The sequence below is a fragment of the Mangifera indica genome, unplaced genomic scaffold, assembly GCF_011075055.1.
Source record: "Mangifera indica cultivar Alphonso unplaced genomic scaffold, CATAS_Mindica_2.1 Un_0035, whole genome shotgun sequence".
NCBI classification, from domain to species: Eukaryota; Viridiplantae; Streptophyta; class Magnoliopsida; order Sapindales; family Anacardiaceae; genus Mangifera; species Mangifera indica.
This window is the reverse complement of record NW_025401127.1, coordinates 132595-157463: the sequence shown is the minus strand read 5'-3', so window position 1 is coordinate 157463 and position 24869 is coordinate 132595. Positions and strand designations below refer to the sequence as shown.

Genomic DNA, 24869 nt, shown 5'->3' with positions numbered 1-24869 from the left:
TAAACAGTAAAATTATAGGCATAAATAATGATATTTTACTATATAATTATATATTATTTTATTTTTAATTTAAAACTATTCAATCATGTAATGATATATTATTATTTGTGTATAAAATTATATATATTCGTTGTACACATAATACTATCAACTTTAAATTTTGTTCATTAAAAAGGGGCCAAACGACTTCTTCCTATCAAAATTTTACTCTCTATCCATAGACTGTTAAGTCTGTAGGTTTAAAGGTAAAATCGTTATTTTATTAGTAATATTAAAAATAAACTAAAATTTTATGTCTTTTTTTCTTTAAATCCTAAAACTAATATTTTTTTCTTAGGTCAAGATTTAAAAACTAACATTTTCTCTTTTAGAGTTTATTTTTCATTCTCCGATGCCATCTCTGATGGTCCCTATCTCTCAATGCTTCCTCTCTCTCTCTTCTCATATCTCTCTTTAACTGACTGTCCAAGTCAAGAAGATGAAGAATTTCATTTGAGAAGATGAGTCATCGTCTTTTCTGGGAAGGTGAGAAAGATAATCATTTTTCCAGATGAAAATGAGATATTTTGTTTTTGTTTTTTTGACATGGACAATCAATTAGAGAGTGAGATAGGGAGAGATATTGTCGAAGGGAGAGGTCATCGAAAAATAAAAAATAAATTTTAAAAAATGTTATTTTTTAAAATTTATTTTAGAAAGAAATTATTAATTTTTAGAGTTTAAAAAAAATTTTAAATTAATAGGTTTGATTGATTTTAGGTAAAAATTTGAAAAAAAAAATTAAACTTTGGATGGGAATAAGTCGTCTGACCTTGAAAGAAAATTTGAATGAGCGTAGACTAATTTCAACCGTTGTTACTTGTCCCTGTTCCTTGAACTAAGCATATTCCTTTCTTCCTCTCCTTCTATTACAAGAACCCCCCAATTCCTTGGAAGCTCACAAACCCCAACCCCAATTCTTTCTTTGTCCCTTTTTCTTCTTTCAATTTTCTTTTGCGTGGGGGTGTAAGTTGTACCAGTTTGCAGGTATGTTAATTCCTTCGTTTTCTGTTTGGTTCACGGGAAAATTTGGTTGAAAAGTAAACAAAATGCAAAAGCTTCCTTTTAGTAGAAACCCTTTTCTAAAATTTACTTGGCATTGCCTTTTTCCACGTTCTTTCCACTGTGGAAAATAGATTTTTTTAAAATTCCTTTTGTGAATTACTATGTATTTTTATCAATGTGAGGTGAGGTTTTCCGGGAATTTAGTGTTCGCTCTGCATTATGAAAAATAATGGTAAAATCTGTAAAATTATGCGATCAGCTTCTTTAGCCTCTTTTCTTAAATGAAGAAGTTATTTGTTTTTTTTTTTTTTTTTCATATTTTGCTTATACACGTTATTACAATTTACTGTTGGTTTGTATTGAGGATCAATGAATTCAATTTGAGAAATTAAACAGCTCCTAACTTTTCTTCAGCCAATTTTGTAACTAAACCTTTATTTTCCTCTTAAATGAATCGACTAGGAAGTCTAATTTGCATACGAGGCTTTTTTTAAGATTTTTTTTGAGTTAAGTGAAAATTATTGTATTTCATGCAGGTTTTTGTGTTTTTCCTGCTTGGTGGTTGTATAGACAATTTGAAGATTTAGATTATTTGAGGTTTCGGGGTTATTAGCTAGAATACAGAAGAATATGCGGAATGATTGGCTTTGTTTCATGGATTTCGATGGAGGGAATCCATACAACTTACCTACAGAGTTTTTGTTCTCGCTTACACAGTCTAAACATCTACATCTTCCTGGAAGCCTAGTGCTAAATGAAGCTTTTGACTGCATTTCAAAGTTTGCTGGAGCCTGTTTATTTTGGTTCACTAGTGGACCAAGTTCAAATTTGACTAGGAGAATAGCAAGCACTCAGCATGTTTCAAAACCTGGACGCTGTAAATCTTCTATGCAAGTTAAGCAAATTACTTCAAGTGATTCTAATCTTGCTGGATTTAATTTTAGTGCTAGATCAAAAAGTGAATCGGCCACTTCGGTGTTTTTAGGCAAGATTTCTAGTTCAGCCATTAGACACATGCTTAGAGGAGGAGAAGGAATCCAATCTTGTTCTTTGCTCTCATTAGCGGCAGTAGTGATCCCACCATTTGATAACTTGTAAGTCTTTTGAAAAAACAATAGATGAGCAGGCTTGATTAATGTTACCTTTTTCTTTTTTTTGGTTAGTATTTCATATTTTGGGAGTCTGTTTGGCATTAGTTTACTACAATAAATTCTTTATGATGATGATATCGGTCAGATCTTCAAAGATAACGGCTGTTCCATTGGACGGCACAGATGTACGAATGCATGAATGCATGGATCAAAAGCCTTGTGAGATTGAGCCCCAGCGTTGTGGCAATTTATCTTTTCCCAACTTGAACAGGAGAAGACATGCTGTTGAACCCAGAACAGGCATAGAGTTTCCAGTTATATTGGACAACATTTTAGACACAGGAAATAATTCCAGTTTAACTTCTGAGGTAAATGCTGTTGAACCTAATTTGAGTAATTGATTCTTTATCTTTTGATACGTTGTGGTGATTTAATTGCTTTGGCATATTATCACTTTGGAAAATCCCCAATGCTTTATGGATATTGTTTTGGAATTTTTAGCTAGATGTGTAGTCGTTGTCAATTTTGAAAGTACATTAGTGTTTGTTGTTTGATTACTATAATATATAAGCTTTGGGATATCATGTAAACTTTAAAGAAATCCATTTGTCCATTGCTGCTGTTTCTCCTTGTTTCCTTGTCTCTTTATTTTATTTTTTTTCATTAACACTTACAACTTCCACATGCTCAGGTCCTTGTTGGAACTGGATCCAGAACTATGAAAATAATTAAAATTAAATCTCTGAAGGTTTATGCATTTGGTTTTTGTAAGTCTTTTTAGATCCAACTTGAAGCTTCTCAGTTTTTGTCATTAACTCCTTGATATCATTGTCATTTATATATTTTCTTGATTTTGTTTCTGCAGATGTTCATCCTCGTGCTGTGTGTGAGAAATTGGGTCAAAAATATGCATCTATACCAGTGGGTGAACTGAACAAACGCCAGGAGTTTTATGAGGATCTTCTGAGGTAAACGAGTGAGAGTCATTCTTAATGCCCAGCTAATAAAGAAAATTCAAATTTTTAAAATCAGCTTGGTGATGTTAAGTTGGACAACCATTGATTAGTATTTCTCTTTGAAGTCGTGGAGATAGAATAGTTCTATATTGAATTTTTTTTGTTTCTTCTACTGTTCCCAACTTTTAAAGGAAGTTTTTATTGGGTGTTGCAGGGAGGATATTGACATGACTGTGAGGCTTGTGATCAATTGCAATCGCATGAAAATCAATTCTGTCAAGGAGTAAGTTAAATTCTCCTTCCTATGCACACACTACATTTTAGTGGATTTTGATTCCATAGACACAAGATGACATTAAAATTTAATTGACATTAGTCAGCATAATGCCTCACAAACCAATTTTTATGAATATTCTTGCTTTAATACATACCTCATCGATGATAATTGTGATTAGCTACATTTTGTTTCTCAATGTGCAATTGACAAAATATGCTAATTTTCGTATTCAATTACTTTGGTGTATATATGGCAGTGTGTTTGAGAAATCTCTGCGTGCTCGTTTGGTAAAGGTAAATCAGATGGTATAAAAACTTGTTTGATTGTTCTTACTCTGAATGACTACTGACTCAAAATTTTATCTGACTCATATTAGATAAATCCAGACACCGATTATAATTGCTTGAAAACTTTTGGTTCTTACTTCACAAAAGATATTCCATTACCTCGGGTAATAGTCTATTGTCTCTTGTTTCTTTTTGGCTTTCCTCTCTTCTTATCCTTGTAACACCAAGTTTCATTAACTTCTTTGAATATTGCAGGGAACGACAATTGATCTACGGCGAACAGCTGATGGACAACTAATCACTGAAGGTGAGTTATTATCTTTGGATTATTTTATTTAATCGTTATTCTAGCTGCTTCCTCTGATACACATCTGGCTCTGTTACTGTCGAACCCCACTCCCTTATCTGTCATTTTGGCCTAGGGTGAGCTCTACATATGTGCAATCACAGCAAGATATTGCATGCTGTTGTATACTTCTAGAATGGGGGCTGAGTTAAGAAGTTATTTCATTTCCACTACATGTTGTGCATACATCTTACAGTGTTTAAAAAAAAATTGCAGTTGGAGGTAATCGTATAGGAGCAGTCAAAAGCAAGGATTTATGCAGTAAGTCAACCTTGTTCTCAATTTATTATTGCATAGACATTGAGTGCATTTCTGAATCAAAGTAATATATCAATAACTTCTCAAGGAACAGTGCTCCGACACAGAGTTGTGGTGATTATCAAGATTGTATAAAAATTAGTTTTACTTTCAGGGGCTTTCTTCGACATGTACCTGGGAGATGTTCCCGTGTCAGAACAAACGAAAGAAGAGATCGGCAAAAATGTGGCTACTATTCTAAGGAAGTGCTGAAGTGATTCATATTCCATCAAACATTGTCTCAAAGTTTGGTGGTGAAGTATATAGCCATGATACAAGTGTAGTATATGTTGGTTGATAATTGCCTTGCCTGTTCAGGCTGTAGCAATTGAATATGTCACTGCAAAGCTTCTAGGTTTTAAGCAGTGATGATGCAGGAAATTAGGAGGATAGGGCAATAAAACTATATATATAACTTTATACACAAACAATGATATGTTACCATATGATTGAATATTAGTTTATCTTTAATTTTTAACTATCTAATTATATAATGACATATCGTTGTTTGTACGTAAAATTGTATAAAAAAATTATTTATGTAACATTACTTGGGTTTCGGGATCAAATAGCTGTCCCAATTATATCTTTTTCCATTCTCATTCTTTAATATACAGAGAAGGGTGTGCCCTTTCATAGAAATAAATTATATTATTTTATTACTATTTTATGCATTTCTTCAGACTTTTAAAAAAACATAGGAGTTTAGCTATTTATCATCTAACTATCATTTTCTAGCACAAAATATTAGCTTTTAATATATTTATAATTGTAAAATGAGTTAACATTTATAGTTAAATATTAAGAAATTACAAACAATCTTCAAAACTATGATTAGGCTATTAGTTTTTTAATAGAAATAAGGCCAATGAACTATTGCCCACACTCGTAGAGTTTGAAAAACTCGAACATCCACTTATGAAACAATTTTTATTAAAATTTTTAGTTATGGTGAAAGGTAAAATCGCCATTATAATATTATTATTAAAAATTATCTAATTTATTATATTTTCTTTCTAAAGTTTAAAAAACTAATAATTTCTCCTCTGTATGAAATTTGTTTATTTTGAAAAGTCATATTGCCCCCCTCTTCAAACCTAGGGTTTCCATTTTTTTCCCATAACAATTGCCTCCAAACTTTTGAAAACTTTAATTTAAGCTCTCATCTTCAACTTCAGGTTACTAAAAAATCTAGCAACCTCTCTCTCCATCGACCAAGTAGGCATCTACCTTTGCCTCCGATGTAATGTACGTTGGCAAAGCTGACAAAAGGATTTGGAGATCTCTTTGTTTGGAGAGATTACAAGATCTCTTTGTCTTGACAAAGAGACTTCGTCAACAATAAAGAGATCTAGAATCTCTTCATCTCTTCGATGAAGAGATTTGAGATCGTCGACTCTGCCCATGTATATATTCATCGTCGTTTGTGGCAGATCTAAGAGAAAAAAACATTGACAGTAGGAGACAGAGGGGCCAGGCCAGATTTTGGTTGCCGGAGATAGAGAAGAAGAAAAGAAAAACCCTAAGGGGGGAAAAATATAATTTTTCAAAGTTTAACCTAGGAGAAAATTATTAATTTTTTAAATTAAAGAGGAAAAATTATATAAATTTGATAGGGTTTAGAGTTTAGTGATAAAATAACGATTTTGTCTTTATCTCTAATAGAAAAACTTAATTAAAGTTAACCCATTGCTGGAGTGAAATGATAAATTTTCACCTGTTAATTTTAAAAAACCTAAATACCTATATATCTGTTAAAATTTATTGTTCAGATTAGAGGTAAAAATGTTATTTGGTAAAAATATTTTAAACAAACTAAAAATTTATTACATTTTTTTCTATGTTTAAAAATATAACAATTTTCCAAAACCCAAGATTTAAAAAGTGACCAAATTCTCCCTAAGATTTTCTTTTCCCTTCTCTGCTGACTACCTTAATCCTAACTAACAACTGGCCTTTACTGTATCTTCCTCTCCCATCAAAGATTAGGTGACGATATGCATTTTTGTTAGATGAAGATGAATTATCTTCGTCTGATGAAGAGATGAAGACGATTCATCTTTGTTCATTATAAATCAATGTCAAAAGATGACAATAAACTATTGTCATTTTTTGTCATTGGTCTATCGTGAATGTTAGTCCGCTTAAAGAGACGAAGACGACATCTTCGACTCTTTATCAAACGAAGGTGATTTGCCTTCGTTTGACAATTTTTACTAAAGATTGACATATTTCAACGGGAGAAGAGGAGTTTGAGAAGGCTAACCGTTGAAGATGGTCATCGGAGAAGGGAAAAGAAAACCTTAGAGGGGATCTGATTACTTTTCAAACCTTAAGTTAGAGAGAAATTGTTAGTTTTTAAATCTAGAGGAAAAATGTAATAAATTTTTAATATTTTAAAATAATTTTTTGAATAACATTTTTACCTTTAATTATAACAATAAATTTAATAGATTAATGGATACTTAAGTTTTTTAAAATTAACGAATAAGAATTTATTATTTCACTAAAACGTGGGTGGGAAATAACCCTTTGGCCTAATAATAATAGCAAACCTCTAGCTCTAGTTTTAAATTTGTGGGTTTTTCATCATTGTAATCTTCACGAATATTGGAACTTTACTGTTTAATGAAGGAAATTTCAAGTTTCAACCTCAAATTAATATTTGACATATTAATAATATTGTAGATTAGTTTGAAATATAAAGTGACATATGTTAAAATATTTTTTGTAAATTGTTTATTTACTTATATATTTCCAATTTAAATTCATTTTTGTACTGAAAATCTAATTTAAGAGGGGACTTTAAATGTCTCGTAATCCCGAATATTTATAAAAAATAAAAAAACAATCAAACCTGTAATATAACCAACTTTTTAGTTACACCAAATTTAATGAGAAAAAGTATCTAAATATAACATGACTTTATCGTTCACCCACAAAAATTTAATCAGAAAATTCTAGTTATAGTTTGAGCTTCTAGAAAGGTAAACAAATGGAAGAAGGACCCATGATTGAAACTTTCGTTTTAATTAAGATAGATTTAATTAGATAATTACGGTTCTTAACAGAAAGAATAAGTTAATAATGAGTGACTTATAATTATCCTAATTCTTTTTCTTCAACTGAGATGTATCATTTCTGTTTGATATTTAAGTGTATTCAAACCTAGAGATGATGAATATTTAGTTGGTCCCCCAAAAATCAATGTGAATGATTCAAGTATGTAGAGGGATAGCCTCACATCCTCCTTAAGGATATCAGAGATATTGTTTGAAAGAATGCAAAAAGTATAACCGATTATGAGTGTGAGAGAGATATTAGATCTATAAGTGTGAAGATCGAAATTTATATTATACATAATCAATTAACTTGTGTTAAAGTCTAATATATTATATTTATATACTATTTACTTATTTATTTTTATTTAATATGAAACTCTTTAATTTTTAACACTAAACCTCTAATTCCTTCAATACAGTAGTAATAACAATGAAGCCATTTCTTGAAATGGTTAATTTAGGTAGACAATTAACTCTTTTAGTCAAAATATACAAATAGATCGAACTTGTGCCACAAGATTTGCTTCAAACTTTCTAATGCTTCAATCTGTGTTGGATTTGGAGAATGAACTTTCTCTCTTTATTGCTTTATTTGAATGGAGGGATTTTGTTTATTATAAGACCGAATTAGGTTAAATGGTCACTGAAATTATTTACAGTGATTTTTGAATTAAAAAAAAAATGTTAAAAATATTCTTGAGTCTGTAATTTGAGTTATTTGTTGGTTGATAGTGATGAATCTACTGGTGGTGACTTATATGAAGCAATAATGAGAGAAAAAGTTTCAATTAAGGAACGATGTAATAGTGGGACAAACAAATACATACATATTTGGGAATTATTTAAGAATCATCAGGTCAACAACATCATTCATCAAATACATATTATAGCTACCTTTTTTAATCCATCTTATTTTTTCTGAAAATTTTAAATAGGATAGGGGGATGAAAGATGATATCAGTTGTATTAATGAAAACATGATTATAGTAGAGGAAAGTTGACATTTATGAGAGAGTTTCAATTATATCATAACAGAACATCTACATTATTTACCTCTATATCAAAAACAATGTTTGCAACAAGTCATCATTGTAAGTTTAAAAATTTTGAATTTCTTTTCTATACATTACTTCTCTTTTTGTATTTAAAAAAAGTTTTTTATGTCATTTGTTGCAGAGTGGTGAGATTACAATGGGAATGATCGTCCTATGCTCAAGAAGTATGTTGTTTGAATTTTGAGTCAACCTTGTAGAACTTCATTGGGTGAAAGAAATTGGAGCTGCTAAAAAAAAGAAGAAGAAGAAGAATAGGTTGTTACAAGAAATGCTAGATACATTAGTGTATGTGACGATAAATATGATGATGTTAGATAAATTCACTTCCATCATGATTCATGACTTAAAACCTATATAAATCTTGATAATTCGGGGCAACTTCCAAATTATGAAGAAATTCGTATAGATGAAGATTTTGATTCTATACCAAGCACTAAGGCTTACATAGATGACTTGATGAATTATGATAACCTTTCTTGGAATTGGATGGTGTTCCTTTTTGAGTTTTTATTGTTTGTTTATACATATTTTATGTTATGGACTACCATTTGGATCTTGATTGTGTTGTGTTTGAAACGCTAGTTTGATTATGTGTTTGTTGTTTGAATCTTGTCAATATATATATATACACATACACGTATACAATTTGAATATATAAATGATTTGTCATCATGTGATTGAATGATTTTGAATTAAAGATAAAGTAATATCCAATCATATGATAACATATTGTCTGTGTATTAAAAATGTGTACATATATAACATTGCTCTGTATATATTGTGTCTCAATCTTAAGACTATATCATGAATCTTGATTATGCATTATGTTATATTAGGTTTAATAGTCAATTAAATACTTTAAATTTGAATTATTATATTGATTTTAATTAGAAGATTTGTAAAAAGTGTTAAAATTATTATTGATATTGTCTAAGTTTTAGAAATATATTATTTATGATTTGTCATATTAAACCCGTATACATATGTTTCTTATCTATTTTGTATTCAAATTTTATTATCATTTTTTTACAAATGTATTTTTCTCCATTTATTAGATTATATTCATATAATTTTTGTACCTTTTTGTTTCATTTCTATATTTAGTAACTAGGGTTCTTACTTACTAAAATTTAATTATAAAATTCTATATTTAGTTTGAGCTTCTAGAAACTTTGTTGTCTTCCCCCATTTTTTTAAAAGAGGGATTTAGGTAATTACTATCTTAACAACGGCAACTATCTCACGAATGAGTGACTTAAAATTATACTAATTGCTTGGGTGGGGCTCTAAGAATATAAATTAATATATTATTAGTAAATTAATCTAATTTAGAAACATGTTTAATTATTTACAAGTGGGAAAAAATATCCATTAATTATAATTATCTGGTATATAACTAAATCTTTGGAGCTTAAAATTTGGAAATTTTAAAGGAAGTTGGCTAAAAATATTCTTAATTTGATTTTAATTATAGAAATTAATGAAACCTACCAAAAACTGAACCCCTCAAAGCAATGAACAAAATATTTCCCACTCCATTAATGGCTATTCACTTTTTAACTTTCCTTGGCCACAGCTTTACCGCCATTGAAACATTAAAAACTAAAAACAGAAAAGAGGAAGCTCCATATTTCCATTGGCTTTGTATATAATTCGAAGCTATTCGAGTCTTCAATCATTCAAAGCTTCTCATTGTATCCTATTCCCTCTGAATAATATTTTCTACCAGCTTCTATTTTAGTTAACATATTTTTGCCTTGATGGGCTCTTCACTGAGAGCTTCCATGGCCATAATCATGGCATGGCTGGCTGTTTTTCTAGGACTTTTGATTGCTGTGAATTGTCACGATGGTCTTGATTACAAGGATGCCCTCACCAAATCCATCATCTTTCTAGAGGCACAAAGATCAGGAAAACTTCCTCCCAATAACCGGGTGCCCTGGAGAGGAGATTCTGCTCTTCATGATGGAGAAGATATACATGTGAGAGCTTGCATTTCACTGCGAAAATGATCGGATTATATGAATTTTGTTGATTTATATTAATCAATTACTAGTTTTTGCCGTTGCAGGTGGATCTTGTTGGGGGATATTATGACGCTGGAGACAACGTTAAGTATGGACTTCCCATGGCTTTCACAATCACCACTTTAGCCTGGTCAGCTCTCAGCTATGAATCCGAGCTGAAAGCAGCTGGAGAATATCAAAATGTTCTTGATGGTATCCGTTGGGGCACTGATTATTTCCTTAAAGCCACTAGAAAAAACAAATTGTTCGTGCAGGTTGGAGACCCTGTGAAGGATCATGAATGCTGGGTGCGGCCGGAAGTTATGAATACGCCAAGAACTGTGTTAATGATTGATGATCATTCCCCTGGAACTGAGATTGCAGCTGAAACTGCTGCTGCTATGGCTGCTTCTTCAGCTGTCTTTAAGACTGTTGACCGCCAATATTCCCGTTCTCTCCTCAACAAAGCCAAGCTGGTATAGATGATATCATCATAATTTTTATCTCTCTAATTATCTTCTCCTCCATGTTTCAATTTACATTCTGCTAAATTTTTCTCTTCTTTCTTGACAGTTGTTCAATTTCGCTAAGAGCCGTAAAGGAACTTACGATGGAGAATGCCCCTTCTATTGCTCTTATTCTGGTTTTAATGTACCTACTCACTCCTAGCAATATTTTGGAGTTGTTTATTTAAAAAATAAGAACTTCCTTAGGATGTTTTTGGCTATGATAATATTTGCAGGATGAGTTATTGTGGGCTTCAACATGGCTGTATTTGGCCACCAAGAACCCTAAGTATATGCAGTACATTAAAGAAGAGGCCATCAGCGCTAGTGTAACCGAGTTTAGCTGGGATCTTAAATATTCTGGAGCCCAAATTATTCTCTCTGAGGTTTGTTATCTTACACACTACGTCTGAAAATTGGTAATATAACTTCATTAATGAAACTTTTTTGAAACTCCATTAATTTGTTTCCCTGAAAATGCAGTTCTTCTTTCATGGAGACAGTGCCTTGGCAAACTACAAGAACCAAGCTGACAGCTTTATTTGTTCAAATCTTCCTGATAGCCCATATCACCAAAATTTCATCAGTCCAGGTACGTAGGACACTCAAGATCTTCTCTGTGCCAGCTGATTAATTCACTTGATCGGCATTAATTATTATAAATTGTTTTCTCATTAAAGGTGGCTTGCTTCACTTGAGGGATGGTGCCAACACTCAATATGTTACGGGTATAGCTTTACTGTTTAGCATATACAGTGATATACTTGGCAGAAATAACCAAAAGGTGAGCTGTGGTGAGAAACAATTCGAACCAACCCATCTCATGGCTTTTGCTAAGCAGCAGGTATATTATATATATACTGAAATCGAAGCACAAATTTGCTCTTATAATAGCTAGATATGGAAAAAGTAATTTGTTAAATAATGTGAAATTGCAGATGGATTACATTCTAGGGAAAAACCCAGAAGGAAGATCATATATGGTTGGATTTGGTAATTTCCCACCAACACAAGCGCATCATAGGGGAGCTTCAGTGCCATGTACAGTAGTAGATATGTCTGTGAGTTGTGGAATGAGCTTTTCAACTTGGTTCAATAAAGATGAGCCAAACCCTAATGAGCTAACAGGAGCCATTCTGGGAGGACCAAACCGAGCAGATAAATTCAATGACAAACGTTGGGATTCATCATGCACTGAGCCATGCACTTACGTTAACTCGCAAGCAGTCGGTGTCTTGGCTAAACTTACAACTCTACCCAAGTCTTAGCTAATTTGATCAGTCATCTTTTTGAACATCAATTATTTTGATTTGATTTTTAAATTTTGATTACGTGTGCCATTCTTAAGAAGCTCCCCGTTTAAATTTTGTACGGGGAGATTTAGATTGCAGTGTTCTTAAAAGTTCTTTCCTTTATAAACCATATCCTAATCTAAATAATTTTTCTTAAATGTATTAACCTAAAACTTCTTATCTACCCTGAAAATCTCTAATACGATACAATACGATACAAATAAAAAATAATATGTATCATAAGATATATCAATTTAATATAATATAAAGAATATATCATACAATACGATACATATAATCGATACAAATTGAAACATTTTTAAAATAAAAAAATAATGATATAATGAGGATGTATATAAGAAATTTTAGACTTTTAAGAGTTGTGATTTTTTTTTAAAATAATGATTTATCAATTATTTTTTTATTTTTTTATTTTTTAAATGTTATATTAAATTTTAATATAACATTATATATCAATTATTGAATTTGAAATGTTTTAAATCTTTGGAAGTATTTTTATTATGGGTGATGGATATTGGCCTGGATGATGGTTTACTATTGAATTGGGCTTCAACTTCATATAAGATAAGTTGGGCTCGGATTTTGGTTGGATATTGCATATCGATTGTGTTGGGCTTGGATTGTTGTTAGATTTATATCATTTTGATTGTGTTGGGCGTGGATTGCTATTGGATATTTCATATTAATTGTGTTGGGCTATCATCTTGTTAGTGGTTATCGAATTGTTTATGTTTGTGCTTGGAGTTATCTTTTAGTTCAACGGAGAGACCAGACACCTCACAACATATTGGTACCATACCTAATGGGTTTATCTATTTTATTTGGGCCCAAGAAATATTTAATTTTCTTAAAAGGTTGAAAATTATAATGTTATATTATTGGTGATAAGGCCAAACTAGTCCAGAGAAAAGACAAAAAGAGATTCAATTATGTTGAGATGCTTAAAGAATGAAACAATAAAAACTATCAAAGTGTTTCATTGTTTCGGCATGATTGCATTCCATCCATCAAATTATAATTTGGGTATCTCGAGACTATTAAAAAGTATGGGACCTGCTTGCTAAATGTTATTCCAGTACCTATGCTATTAGTTGATTTAACTTTATAATAATCTTAGTCGTATGTATAAAAAACTATGATGATCTATTAATAAATTTGTCTTTAAGCTGATTATCTTATAAGATCAGTTATTACCGTTTAAACCAAAATTATATAATCCTCGTGATGTTACACTTTATGATACTGAATGAGATAAATTTTGAGTTTATCGACTCATTACGACATTAATTCATTGTTTTGAATTACTTTGATCCTTTATATGGTATAGAGATGACTTTTTGGATTTTAACACAATGATTACAAAGTTATGTGTTGAAGAGACCTTATTTGCTATCCTAAAGTCTCATCATTCTATACAATCCACTAATATTGTTCTAGCTAAATGACACATTCTCTCCCAAAATCTAATAAAAATTAATGGGGTAAGAAAAAATAACCATTTTACATATCATACCTATGCATTTTAGATATTATAGTTTGACCTTTTAATAAGTTTAAAAACTTACATTTACACTCCTACAACTGTTGTCACCATTTAGTTGTAATCCTACCATCACAAACAATAAAGTCAATGCTAGATAGAGTGGAAAAGATTGATATCAGTTCGGATGAATTGCCAAAAGTTACAATCGAGGTTGGAGGGAGTTGTGAAAGAGGAGCTTAATGTATGAGATATGCTACTAGATTTCATTGACATTAAATGAGATGGAAACAACAATATTATTAGGGGATTAATCTGGAGATGGATAGATCAACATCAATAGTATCTATAGAAGTCAAATCAACACTAGAGACGACTAGTCAGAAGTGAGTGTTGGCTAGGTTCCAAGGAAGCAAAGAGTGTAGGTGAAAGAAAATGAGAAGGAAGAGGGTTTTAATGTAAATTTGAATATTTAAATAGCTTGTTTTAATTTTTATTAATTTGGGATTGATATCGGAATATTTAAAAAGTTAAATAGTTATGGATAATATGGTAATTTTATATCTTAACACTGTTTCTTTTTTTGTTAATGTAATTTGATTTTTAGTAAGTGTTATTTATATCACTAAGGGTTAGAAAAATATTTTTAGGCAAATCCTTGGGGGGGAAAATATCACTTAATCTAATTTTATATTTTTTAAAAAGAGTTTTGAATACATATCAAGGTTTATAACTATTCTACCCTCCAAGATTAACCTATTGGTTGGCCAAATTAAATTTTCCCCTTGAACTTTGATGAAATGATTTTCGCACTGTTTAAATTTGAAAAGTTCATTTTTCACCCATTTGTCAAAGTCAAATATTAATTTTAGTGGTGAAAAGGTATTTTTATCACTGTACAATGTATAATAAAGTTAATATCACTTACAATTCTAATAGTACAAACAAATTGCTTTTTTCATTTTAGCTATTATATATTTTTTCTTTCCATGATCCTTTTCTTTTCCTTTCTTCATTTTCATTTATTGGCCTTTGAAAAACATCCAAAGGGAGCCAACGGATTTGGATGTGCTTAGTGGTTGTGTCGGTGGTGAGGTCTCTCAAAGTTTATGGAAATGACAAGTTTCGACCAAAACAAAGCTCGTCAACGTCAAATTTGGGTGAAAAGTGGTAACAAGATTTGATAGATTTAGATCGTATTAGCAGTGAGCAAGAGTATCAATGCCAAAAAATTGTGCATAGAGTTGAAAATAAGTAGTAGTAGGAGGACACAGTCACAAAGTCATAGAAAGTTCAAAGTTGGTTGACAAAAAATATAAAATTTGTTTAGAAGGGGAAATGAGGGAAACTATTATTTAGCTTCAATAAAAACAAATGATATATATATATTTTTTAATTTTTCACCAACTTTATAAAAAAAAAAAAAATTAACACAATGAAATTTTCAAACTTGATGTGTGGAACATGTTATTTCGTCAAAGGTAGGTGGCGATAGTCATTGGGCTCAACTAGCTTAATAAGTGGTACTTTTTATCTTGACCTTTAATTTTGTCGAAAGAGAAAGCTGGCTTTTTAAATTTGAAATATTATTAAAATAACCTAATTTTATTAGGGATACCATGTCTACTCTAACCAAAATACACGTACACTCTATTTGGGTAGTTTTTTTTCATAAATTATAACTCAAAATCAAATTAATAATTCATGAAAATGTAAATTTGAAGTAATTAAACTATTCTTAAATCTAAAATTAACTATAAATAACAAGAATTAACAAAATAACTACATATAATTAATCATTTTTATCTCAATTCTATCGAAAAAATCTATATATTTTGCATAACAACTAATCGTATAAATAAAGATAATAAAGTTTAAATAAAATTTTAGATGAAAAAGTATTCAACAAATAAGGTTTTTAAAGTGGTACGGGAGAGTAAAATGAATATTAATTTGAATTTTTGACATATCCCTATATTGTATAAATCATAGTTAGTAGATACCGAAACCCACAAAAAAAGGTATGCAAATTATATAGATATATACTATAAATAATAAAAAATATTTTGTAAAAAAATATTTCTAAAATTTGTATATAGAAAAAGTATGAAATATGTAAATATAGGTTTAATACAACACATCGTTAATAATACGTTTTTAAAAATACGATAATATAAAATAATTTTAATATTTTCACGAATCTCTTATTAAAAGTCAATATAACAATTTAAATGTAAAATATTTAATTAACTATTAAACCTAATATAACATAATATATAATTGAAATTTTTTATACAATAAGTGATGTATCAACCAATTGAAAAAAACAAACAAATTAATTAGCTTAGATTTCAAATTTCAAATCAGAATGAATATTTTTACAGACTACAAAGAGGAAAACACAAAATTAGAATTGAGAATTAAAAATAAAATGATGTTGAGTTTTTTTTTTAACCGGCAGTAATATTTTAGTAAATAATTGAAAATAAAAGAAATAATTTTGTACTTTAAGTTTAGTCAAAATTTTAAAAATATAATAAATATAAAATATAACATATAATTTATATTTAATACAAAAAAATATAAAATATGTATTTAATATATTTTGGATTCAAATTTTTTTTTAAACATATTTAATATGTAAATAATATAGATATACGCAGGATATAAATTGTGATTGAAATCCTTTAGTCTTCACAAAATTAAGTTATTTTAATTAATTTATAGAAAAACTATTATATTATTTAAATATTATTGAAATTCCAGAACTTTCCATTGAGCATTGACACATGGTGGAGAGACCAAATAGAATTTATGAGAGCTTATTCTTTCTTTGGATTATAAAAATAAATGAATTATAAAATGTTGCTCCATTGGAGGCATTGCTTTGTTATTCTTCCGGTCACCCAAAATATCCAATAATTTTTTAAAAACAAAAGAAAATAAAGCAAGGTTATATAGCGCGAGTAGCTAATCTCAATCAACTGTCGCGAGTAAGGGAGAAAAGTGGTCGAGAATATGAGTCGTCGTCACGTGAAAAAGAAGATTTGAATTACGAATGCGATTAGATTTCAACTACTTTGACACGTGGTCCTATGATAATCATTCTCTATCAAGTTGTTGCATCGTTATGGACCCCACATCCGGACAATGGGCCTACCAGAAGATCCTCCGGCTTGATTCGATCCAAACGCCGTCGTTTCTAACGGTAATAAAAAACACATACATGAGCCGCTCATCAAGAGCCGGCTTAAGCCAATACTTCAAAACAAGAACTACGGAAATTATTTTTTTCTCTATCACTACTATATATAAACATAATTTTTTTTGAGCAATGCTATGTGTATCCATTTTGGGTACACAAATATATACATACTCATATATGTCATTATATGATTGGTTATTGTTTTATTCTTAATTTAAAATCATTCAATTACATGATGACATATATAAATGTTTATATATTTGTGTACCTAAAATAGGTACACATAGTTTTATTGAATTTTTTTATACATAATTTAAATATATATAAATAATATATTATTATATAATTAGATATTATTTTATTTTTTATTTAAAATTATCAAATTATATAATAATATATTATTTATATATTTAAATTATATATAAAAATATATATATATAGTTGTATTGTTTGATCAAATATTAAGATATGAGTTAAATTGAGTGAATACCCTTTAATTCGAGTTTGATTTTAATAAAAAATAATTTAGTTTAAGTTTTGTTCGAGTTTATCGAGCTAATATTAAAAATAGTTTTAATTTAATTCAAATAAAAATAATTTAATTTAAATTTATTTTAAATTTATTTCAAATTTATAATTTAAATCTATTGTCAAGATTTATAATTTATATCCATTTGATAAAATGATATTATTTTAATAATTATTTTATATAATTTAAAATAAATCAAACTCAGTTTAATTTAAAATTTGATCTGATTTTAAAGTAAATTGAACTTTTTAACTTTAATTAGACTTAAATTCCAATCAAATCCATTTTTAAACCTGCACCAGCTTGGTTGAGGGCTACCCCTAACCAAGCCCACAGGAAAGAAAAGACGGTGATGATTGGAGCAAACCAAGTTATGAAAACAGGGGGGCAAATTTGTAATTTAAAAGTGTTTTTGGATAAGGCCGGAAGACTTTCCTCGTCACTGGTGGATTTATTGCTAATTATAGATTTAATCTATCTAATATTAATTAAAAATGGTTGTACGCTGAGTTATCTATTTCGTTTTTTATCTTAAGAAACAAATTATTATCCTTATTATTCTCTCCCTCGAATTTCTATATAAATTAAAATTTTACCCTTAATATTGTCTCCAGGACGGAGATATTTTATATAAATAAGAATGTTATCCAATCCAGTGGATCAGGATAAGGCTATAATTATTTTACTTTTATTTTAATAATATTTTTGTCTTAGCCACTCGTATTTGTATATATAAGAAACCAACAAATCCAAACAAGGAAATTATCAGGCTTTTGATTTTCTGCTTCGTTATCAAATCTTTCTTGTTTTCTTCCACAGATCGTTTTATTGAATTTTGTTTGCGAGAATTGAGAAGCTGTCGATAGCAATGGATAGGATCGAACCTTCGGGGTTGAGAGGTGGCGCGGTGGCGACTTTTGAGGTGCCGCCGGTCTCCGACGCTACAGCGGCGGAGGAGCAGGAGGTAAAGGAACGCCATTGGTGTAGTTCGTCGTCCACGTCATCGATCGGAAGGAACAGCGATCTGTCATCGGACGGTGAGAATGGAGAGGAGAACGAGGTTCAGAGCTCTTATAAAGGACCCCTGAATATGATGGATTCGTTAGAAGAAGTCTTGCCCATGAGGTTAACATCTCTCTCTTTGTTTTTGAAATTTCTTCGTTTCTTCACACAAGTTTTGATTTTGATGAAGAGAAATGGCATTAATTGAAGTCAAATTGAGAATTTAGTTATCTAGGTTTTTGCATACTTATTTATTAGGGGCTATATTTGGTAATCATCTTCATTAAAACAAATGAATCAACTTGCTTATGGATATTGCTGGATTTGATGAAAAATTTGATCCCAAAATTGCATTTGTTCAAATGAATCTAACTAGTGAATTGGTCGGTAATAATGGATGCAGGAGGGGGATTTCTAGTTTCTATAGCGGCAAATCCAAGTCCTTCACAAGTTTAGGAGAAGCATCATCTGCTTGTTCAATCAAAGACATTGCAAAACAGGAGAATGCATACACCAGAAGACGCAGAAATGTACTTGCCATCAATCATGTATGGGACAAGAACCGAGGCAATGGCAAGAGGCCGATCACCTCTAGCCGGAGCTCGTTAGCTCTGGCGGTTGCCATGAGCAGCTCCGAGAGCATCGCTAGTACAAGTGATGATTCCAGTTCCCGGTCTCCACCACGATTGCCGCCACTGCATCCGCAATCATGAGGATCGTCTTGGCGGTCCTACTCTGTGGCAGATTTTGAACAATGTAGAAATGATGTAAACTCAAATTCATTTTGCTCTTTTGCTGGCGAGAAAATTGATCATAAGCAGCTAATATGACATTTGTAATCTTTACCAGAAAGTTCCTGTCAAAAAGTTTGTGGATGCATGGTGTTTTTATATCATATTTCGTGCTTCCCACACTATGTACTAACTAAAATTTCAAGCTTTTTACTACTTAGAAAAATGGCTGAAAACAACATTTGCGGTAGTGAAGTTGAAGAATATTTATATGCCGAAGGGAGAAAAGCCACTTTAAGTGTTCCCTTGCCTAGCAAATAATAAACTAACTGATTTCTGATCATCCCAAATTCACCGGGGCCTTCTACAAGTAAAATGATTGTTAAGCTATGATCTTAAATTCATAGAAAGGGCATTAACCTTCACATATTGCTGGACCTCAAGATTATGCGGCCATTCTTTTGAACAAAGCACCACAAAGTTTATGTCTGAAGCTGGATCAGAAATTGAGCACAAGGGTATTCAGACAAAAACTTTGGAACTTCAATATCTGAAGGATCTATAACAGGAATCGCCATACCAATGTCTTCAGTTGAGAATTGAATGCTGCAAGTAAAATGATTCATCAAACTAAAGCAATATGGACAAGACAACAAAAGCATCCTCAAATAGTTAGTCTATAGTCATGGTGACACTTGATTAAGTGTAGCAATTTTCAACATGTAATAGAATTTCGCAATCAATGGAGGTGACATATTACAAAAATTTAAGATTTTTGGCAGATAAATTCAATATTATGGGTGATGAAAAAATTGCAGTCATAAGATGTGTGACCATCTGAAAACTACCTTCAGTTAAATAGATGGAGAAAGAAGATGGACCAAAATATATATAAATATTAGTTCAGTGAACTATATGATAATTTTATGCCACAATTTCTTGATTTGGCTACTTGTCTGCTGCTTGCTCCTTTGCTGGCTGTTTGACTTGCCTCATTTGACACTCTGGGTGCCATGTTTGTCATCCCAGTATATAGTACTTATCTGATAGATTTGCCTAACTGTCAATGTCTGTTCAAGTGTCACAATAAAAGGAATTTATAAAACATCTACGAAGTGCTTGCTTCAGCATATTGAGAGAGGCTGGAAAAAGAATTAGATAAGCATACCAGACATAGATCCTGTCTAAGATCTTTCGAGGACATTTTTCTTTTCTGATGTATCACCTAAAGACGTTGCAAAAAGAACCTCAATTGTAAAATAATAGTCCAGTGGTTTACATCTTCAAATATCAAATAAGGAAAACTATTGCTCATGCCAGAAACCCAACTGATTGTCTAATATAATTTAGCTCATGCCAAAACCTTCCTGCAAACTGCACTATGTAATAACTGATACTCAAAATCTATTGTATTCAGGCAGTTATTACTACAAAAGACAGATTTACCTCCTCTGTTGCATTGACTATCCTTATCTCAAATTCTGCCAGACCAGATTTTACATATTCCCCATTTGAAAATGCGCAACACTCCCGTCGCGGCAGAAGACTAAGAAAAAAAAAAAGACAAAAATACTCAATATGTCGGGCATAAACTATATAGATACATGGGTTGAAGCAAACAGAACTCTGAAATTGTTATCACAGACCTGTTTAAAAGTGATGTATTGATGAAAGAGAAAACCTGGGTAATGAGATTACGGATGAAAAAAGAGGATACCTGTAAGCACGTTTTGTAAGGCACTGAACAACGTAAAGTTATAATGCTTAACCGCAGAACCATTAACAAAAAAGTCAAATATAATTTCTCATTTCTCCGAAGTGAACTTCAATCTTGGCAATTTATGAACCATTAAACATGATGCAACAACCACTACTTCAACAGATTATACATTAAAAGCAGTGATAATAAGATGGATTTTAAATAGGCAATAGATATTATCAATGAAAAATCTAATATGTTAACTCAGAACTTCTATACCTTTTTTTTTAGGTGAGTAACAGAACTTCTATACTTTCCCTCAAAGCCGGTGCAAAAAGATCTACCAGTCCCTGCTTGGACATTAGATTATCAAAACTGTCTAGGAAGTCCCTGGTCAGAATATTAGCTGTATGCTGAGCAGCACACAAGCTTCTCTTCTATCTTCTCTTTGATAAAATGCAGGTCAATTTCCACATGTTTGTCTCTGTCATGATGCACTAGGTTATGTATACTGATAGTTGTCTTGTTGTCACGATTCGGCCGAGTCTTCATCAGACAAAGACCAGTCATTTTCGTCTCCGATGAAGGCAACTAGAGAGAAAAGGGAGAGTGATCGGGAGGGAGAGAGAAGATAGGAGAGAGAGAGCTAGCGGCTGGAGATGGCAAATTGTTGTCAGAGATGAGTCTGGAAACTGAAAGAGAGTGAAGGGTTGAAACTAAACTTTTTTAGAAAGTTGGGAGGCGGTTGTATATAAGAAAAAAATTAGAGTTTGCAACCAACATTGAAGAGGAAAAAATCAGTTTTTAAACTTGAAAAATATAAGGTTAGGAGGCATAAATAAAATTTAAAAAACTTAAGGGTAATTCTAAAATATGAGTTTAAATAAAATTTTTAAATAACAATTTCATCCCTGATAATAATAACAAAATTTAACAGACGGGTAAGTACTTAGGTTTTTAAAAGTTAACAAGTGTGAGTCCAGATTTATACTATACCTTGGATGGGAATAAGTCATTTGGACTTATATAAAATAATACTTCCTACATACAAGAAGAAATTATATAGAGAATAATTACAATATTATAACAAAATATGAGAATATTGAGTATCCTATAATGGTTGGGAATTAAGTTGAAAATAGGTATATAAAAATGAGGGAAAACTTCATCTTCTAAGCTAACTTTTAAGGTAAGAAGGATCTAATAACACTTTTATAAAGACCCAACAAGTGATATCACGTAGTTTTGGAGTGGGACAGACTCAATAGCACTTTTGTAAAGGCCAATAAAGATCATTCTTTGTATAAGTTATTGTGTTTTGATCATTCTAATCTTGTTATTCAAGACAATGCATCAAAACTTTAATGCTTTGATCTATAACAAGTATGAAAGGCTTCCATACAACCCTTTCTCTTTCCGGATAACCAAAAAATCCCTCAATTATCCTTTCTATGTTATTAAGTTCTAAACTAGGAGTTTTTTTAGACCTTAAAACATTAACAACCAAGAAAGTTATGATATATTTGTAGTGTGTTCCACAATAAAGGTCTAGTATATAACATTATTATATATACCCAAGGAAGTCGTTTGGATCAAGAAATTCATTTCTAAACTTGGTTATTTTCACTTACTGAATGTTTATCACTCACTCTTTTCTTTTGGTTTTACAGGATAGAGACACAGATATGATAACGACGAGACAATTGGTTAGTGATGAAGCGACATGAGATGAATAGACTCATAAATGATGATTTGATACTTTATATCTATGTTTTAATATATTATTTGTTAGACTTGCATTTTGCACACACATTATGGATGTTTGTTTGGTTTTGTTTATAGCTAACACTTAGGATTATTGTTATTACTTCTGTGATAATTTATATATAAGGTTGTTTCAATAATTTTGTTATATAAATGTTTAAATTACTAGTGTTGCATGTTTTTGGTGAATTTGGTGAAGATTAAATATCATTTTATCTTGAGGGATAGGATTTTTAAGGTGGAGTGTTACATCGGGCCTTTCCAAAAAAGGTGTCCAATTATGCCTTAATGATTTTTCCTCTTTGAATAGTAGGATATGCTTGTTACCTCTTTAGTTGTGCTTATCAACCAGTGTCTCGAATTAGCTCGTTATCTAGTTACAATAGATTAGGAGACCTAAGCTAGCCAATGCATAGTACAAAATGACATTCAATGGATAACACTTACAAATTCTAGAGCCAATCTCTCATCTATAAAATAACATTCACTTAATGTCCCAAGACATTGGTGTTATAATAAGCCCAAATTCCCATGTTGGAACAAGTCATTAAACCTATAAACTTGACATGAACAACCATTTAAATGCCTTTTGGGTCTCTTAAAAGAAGGTGGTCGAATGTACCATGACTTAGATAATGTTGGGAAGCTTTGATATGTCTTTTTATACTTTGATAGAAAAGACTGATGAGCTTAACATCTTAGGAGAAGACATCCTTCTAGCCCATCTGAAAGTACCTTCTATCACATCCAAGTCAATTACTTTCAACAAATGAGAGAGACAATTTAAAGAGAAAAATTGATAGAGAACAATAACAAGATCTCACGTCAAAAACTAAGCCCCTCTCTAGACACATACCCTTACATAGAATATGAAGAGACGTGCACAATTTACTATCTTAATTAAAATGGTAGAATTAAATGCATGATACTTAATGCTTATATGAAGTGTGCAAAAAGGTGTACTAAATAAAGACTGAAATGCATAAATATTCTTTATTGTTACGACCCAAGTATCTGAAACCAAATTGTAAAATCCATGAAGTGCATGAATGAAAATAAATACATAAAATCTGAAAATGATAATGTTGCCCTTTGCCCTTATGCAACATAGCTCTACTGGACCATTGGTTCCCCCGTATGCCCCGCTACTCATCTTTACCTGTGAAACAATAAAATGATGTGTGAGTGAAAACACTTAGTAAAATGGTAACATTTTGGCATTTTGTACAAAACATAAAACTAGAAATCTAGTATCTTATTAGTGAAGTTCAGTGTGGTCACAACCCAACACTTTTGTGCCCTAACATAGACCATCCATAAAAACACTAAGGTCTAAGTTGATATTTGTATATTTGATGTCTTGGTGAAAACAATTGACATATTATGTGTCTATTCAACATAGTGCCTTGCACACATGCTAAACAGCTTATTGAACTAGCTAACTGTGATACTTTAGTCACATGGAGAAAGTTTGGTCGTAGTCCCTCCTTTACCACATACATTGATTATGAAACTGCTATATGAAAACCATGCTTGGATGACCTCTATCATGGGTATATATGTGATGCATCCTACTAATCACGTGAGAAACCGACTAAAGGGTCATAATCCCTTATCATGCATACCTGAACTGAATTGACCTATATGGATAATGTATCTTAGCACTGAATGCATGATGCATCTTATGAGTATCTATTTCTCATGAAGCCCTATCACTTTCACATATCTTGCTAGTTACGTACACTATTGGTGGCTCTTTAAGTGTTGACCACTTTCTTTAACCTTACTGATTTTTAACCTGGATTTGATTCGATCAGGCTTTATGTCGTCATCCACATAGTCAGACACTTGCTTTATGTCTAACTTTCTTATCTTACCTTGCTAGGGTCTTTTATTCTCTTTCTTTCCTCTCCCCCTTCCTCGAACTTAGCTTTGAGTAAAATGGTATTTTTATTTTACTAAAGTATCTTATGCAAGCGTCTCTTACCTTTTCTTTCCTATGACCTTCGCTTAGTCTTACATGGGTATGCTCTTAATTTATCTCCTCATATTTCTCCTTAGACAAAACAGGAGGTTATGTTTGGTAAAAAATGAACGTGTCTCTCTGATTAATCCTATTTGGTTGTTCTTCCTTCTACAAGTTCGTCTACTATTGGAGAAGCCACATATGAGTATACGTCTCATACCACACAACCGTGTGGACATCTTCCACAAGTTGT

General features: G+C 31.1%; 3 protein-coding genes across 3 annotated transcripts; all 3 read left to right on the top strand.

Moving 5' to 3' along the window:
• Positions 1–888: 888 nt before the first annotated feature.
• On the top strand, positions 889–4882 carry LOC123206416 (fatty-acid-binding protein 2-like). Its single transcript, XM_044623604.1, has 11 exons — positions 889–1026; positions 1581–2138; positions 2281–2503; positions 2827–2902; positions 3001–3103; positions 3306–3374; positions 3625–3661; positions 3745–3819; positions 3911–3962; positions 4218–4262; positions 4414–4882. Exons 2-11 carry the CDS (start codon positions 1675–1677, stop codon positions 4509–4511), a joined length of 1242 nt encoding a protein of 413 aa, XP_044479539.1. The 5' UTR covers positions 889–1026; positions 1581–1674; the 3' UTR covers positions 4512–4882.
• Positions 4883–10175: 5293 nt separating this feature from the next.
• LOC123206404 (endoglucanase 16-like) lies at positions 10176–12249 on the top strand. Its single transcript, XM_044623590.1, has 7 exons — positions 10176–10397; positions 10487–10897; positions 10995–11072; positions 11164–11313; positions 11411–11519; positions 11608–11771; positions 11866–12249. Exons 1-7 carry the CDS (start codon positions 10176–10178, stop codon positions 12193–12195), a joined length of 1464 nt encoding a protein of 487 aa, XP_044479525.1. The 3' UTR covers positions 12196–12249.
• A 5809-nt stretch (positions 12250–18058) lies between these two features.
• Positions 18059–19331, top strand: LOC123206415. Its single transcript, XM_044623603.1, has 2 exons — positions 18059–18579; positions 18860–19331. The coding sequence occupies exons 1-2, from the start codon at positions 18323–18325 to the stop codon at positions 19167–19169; spliced, it is 567 nt and encodes a 188-aa protein (XP_044479538.1). The 5' UTR covers positions 18059–18322; the 3' UTR covers positions 19170–19331.
• The last annotated feature ends 5538 nt before the right edge of the window (positions 19332–24869 follow it).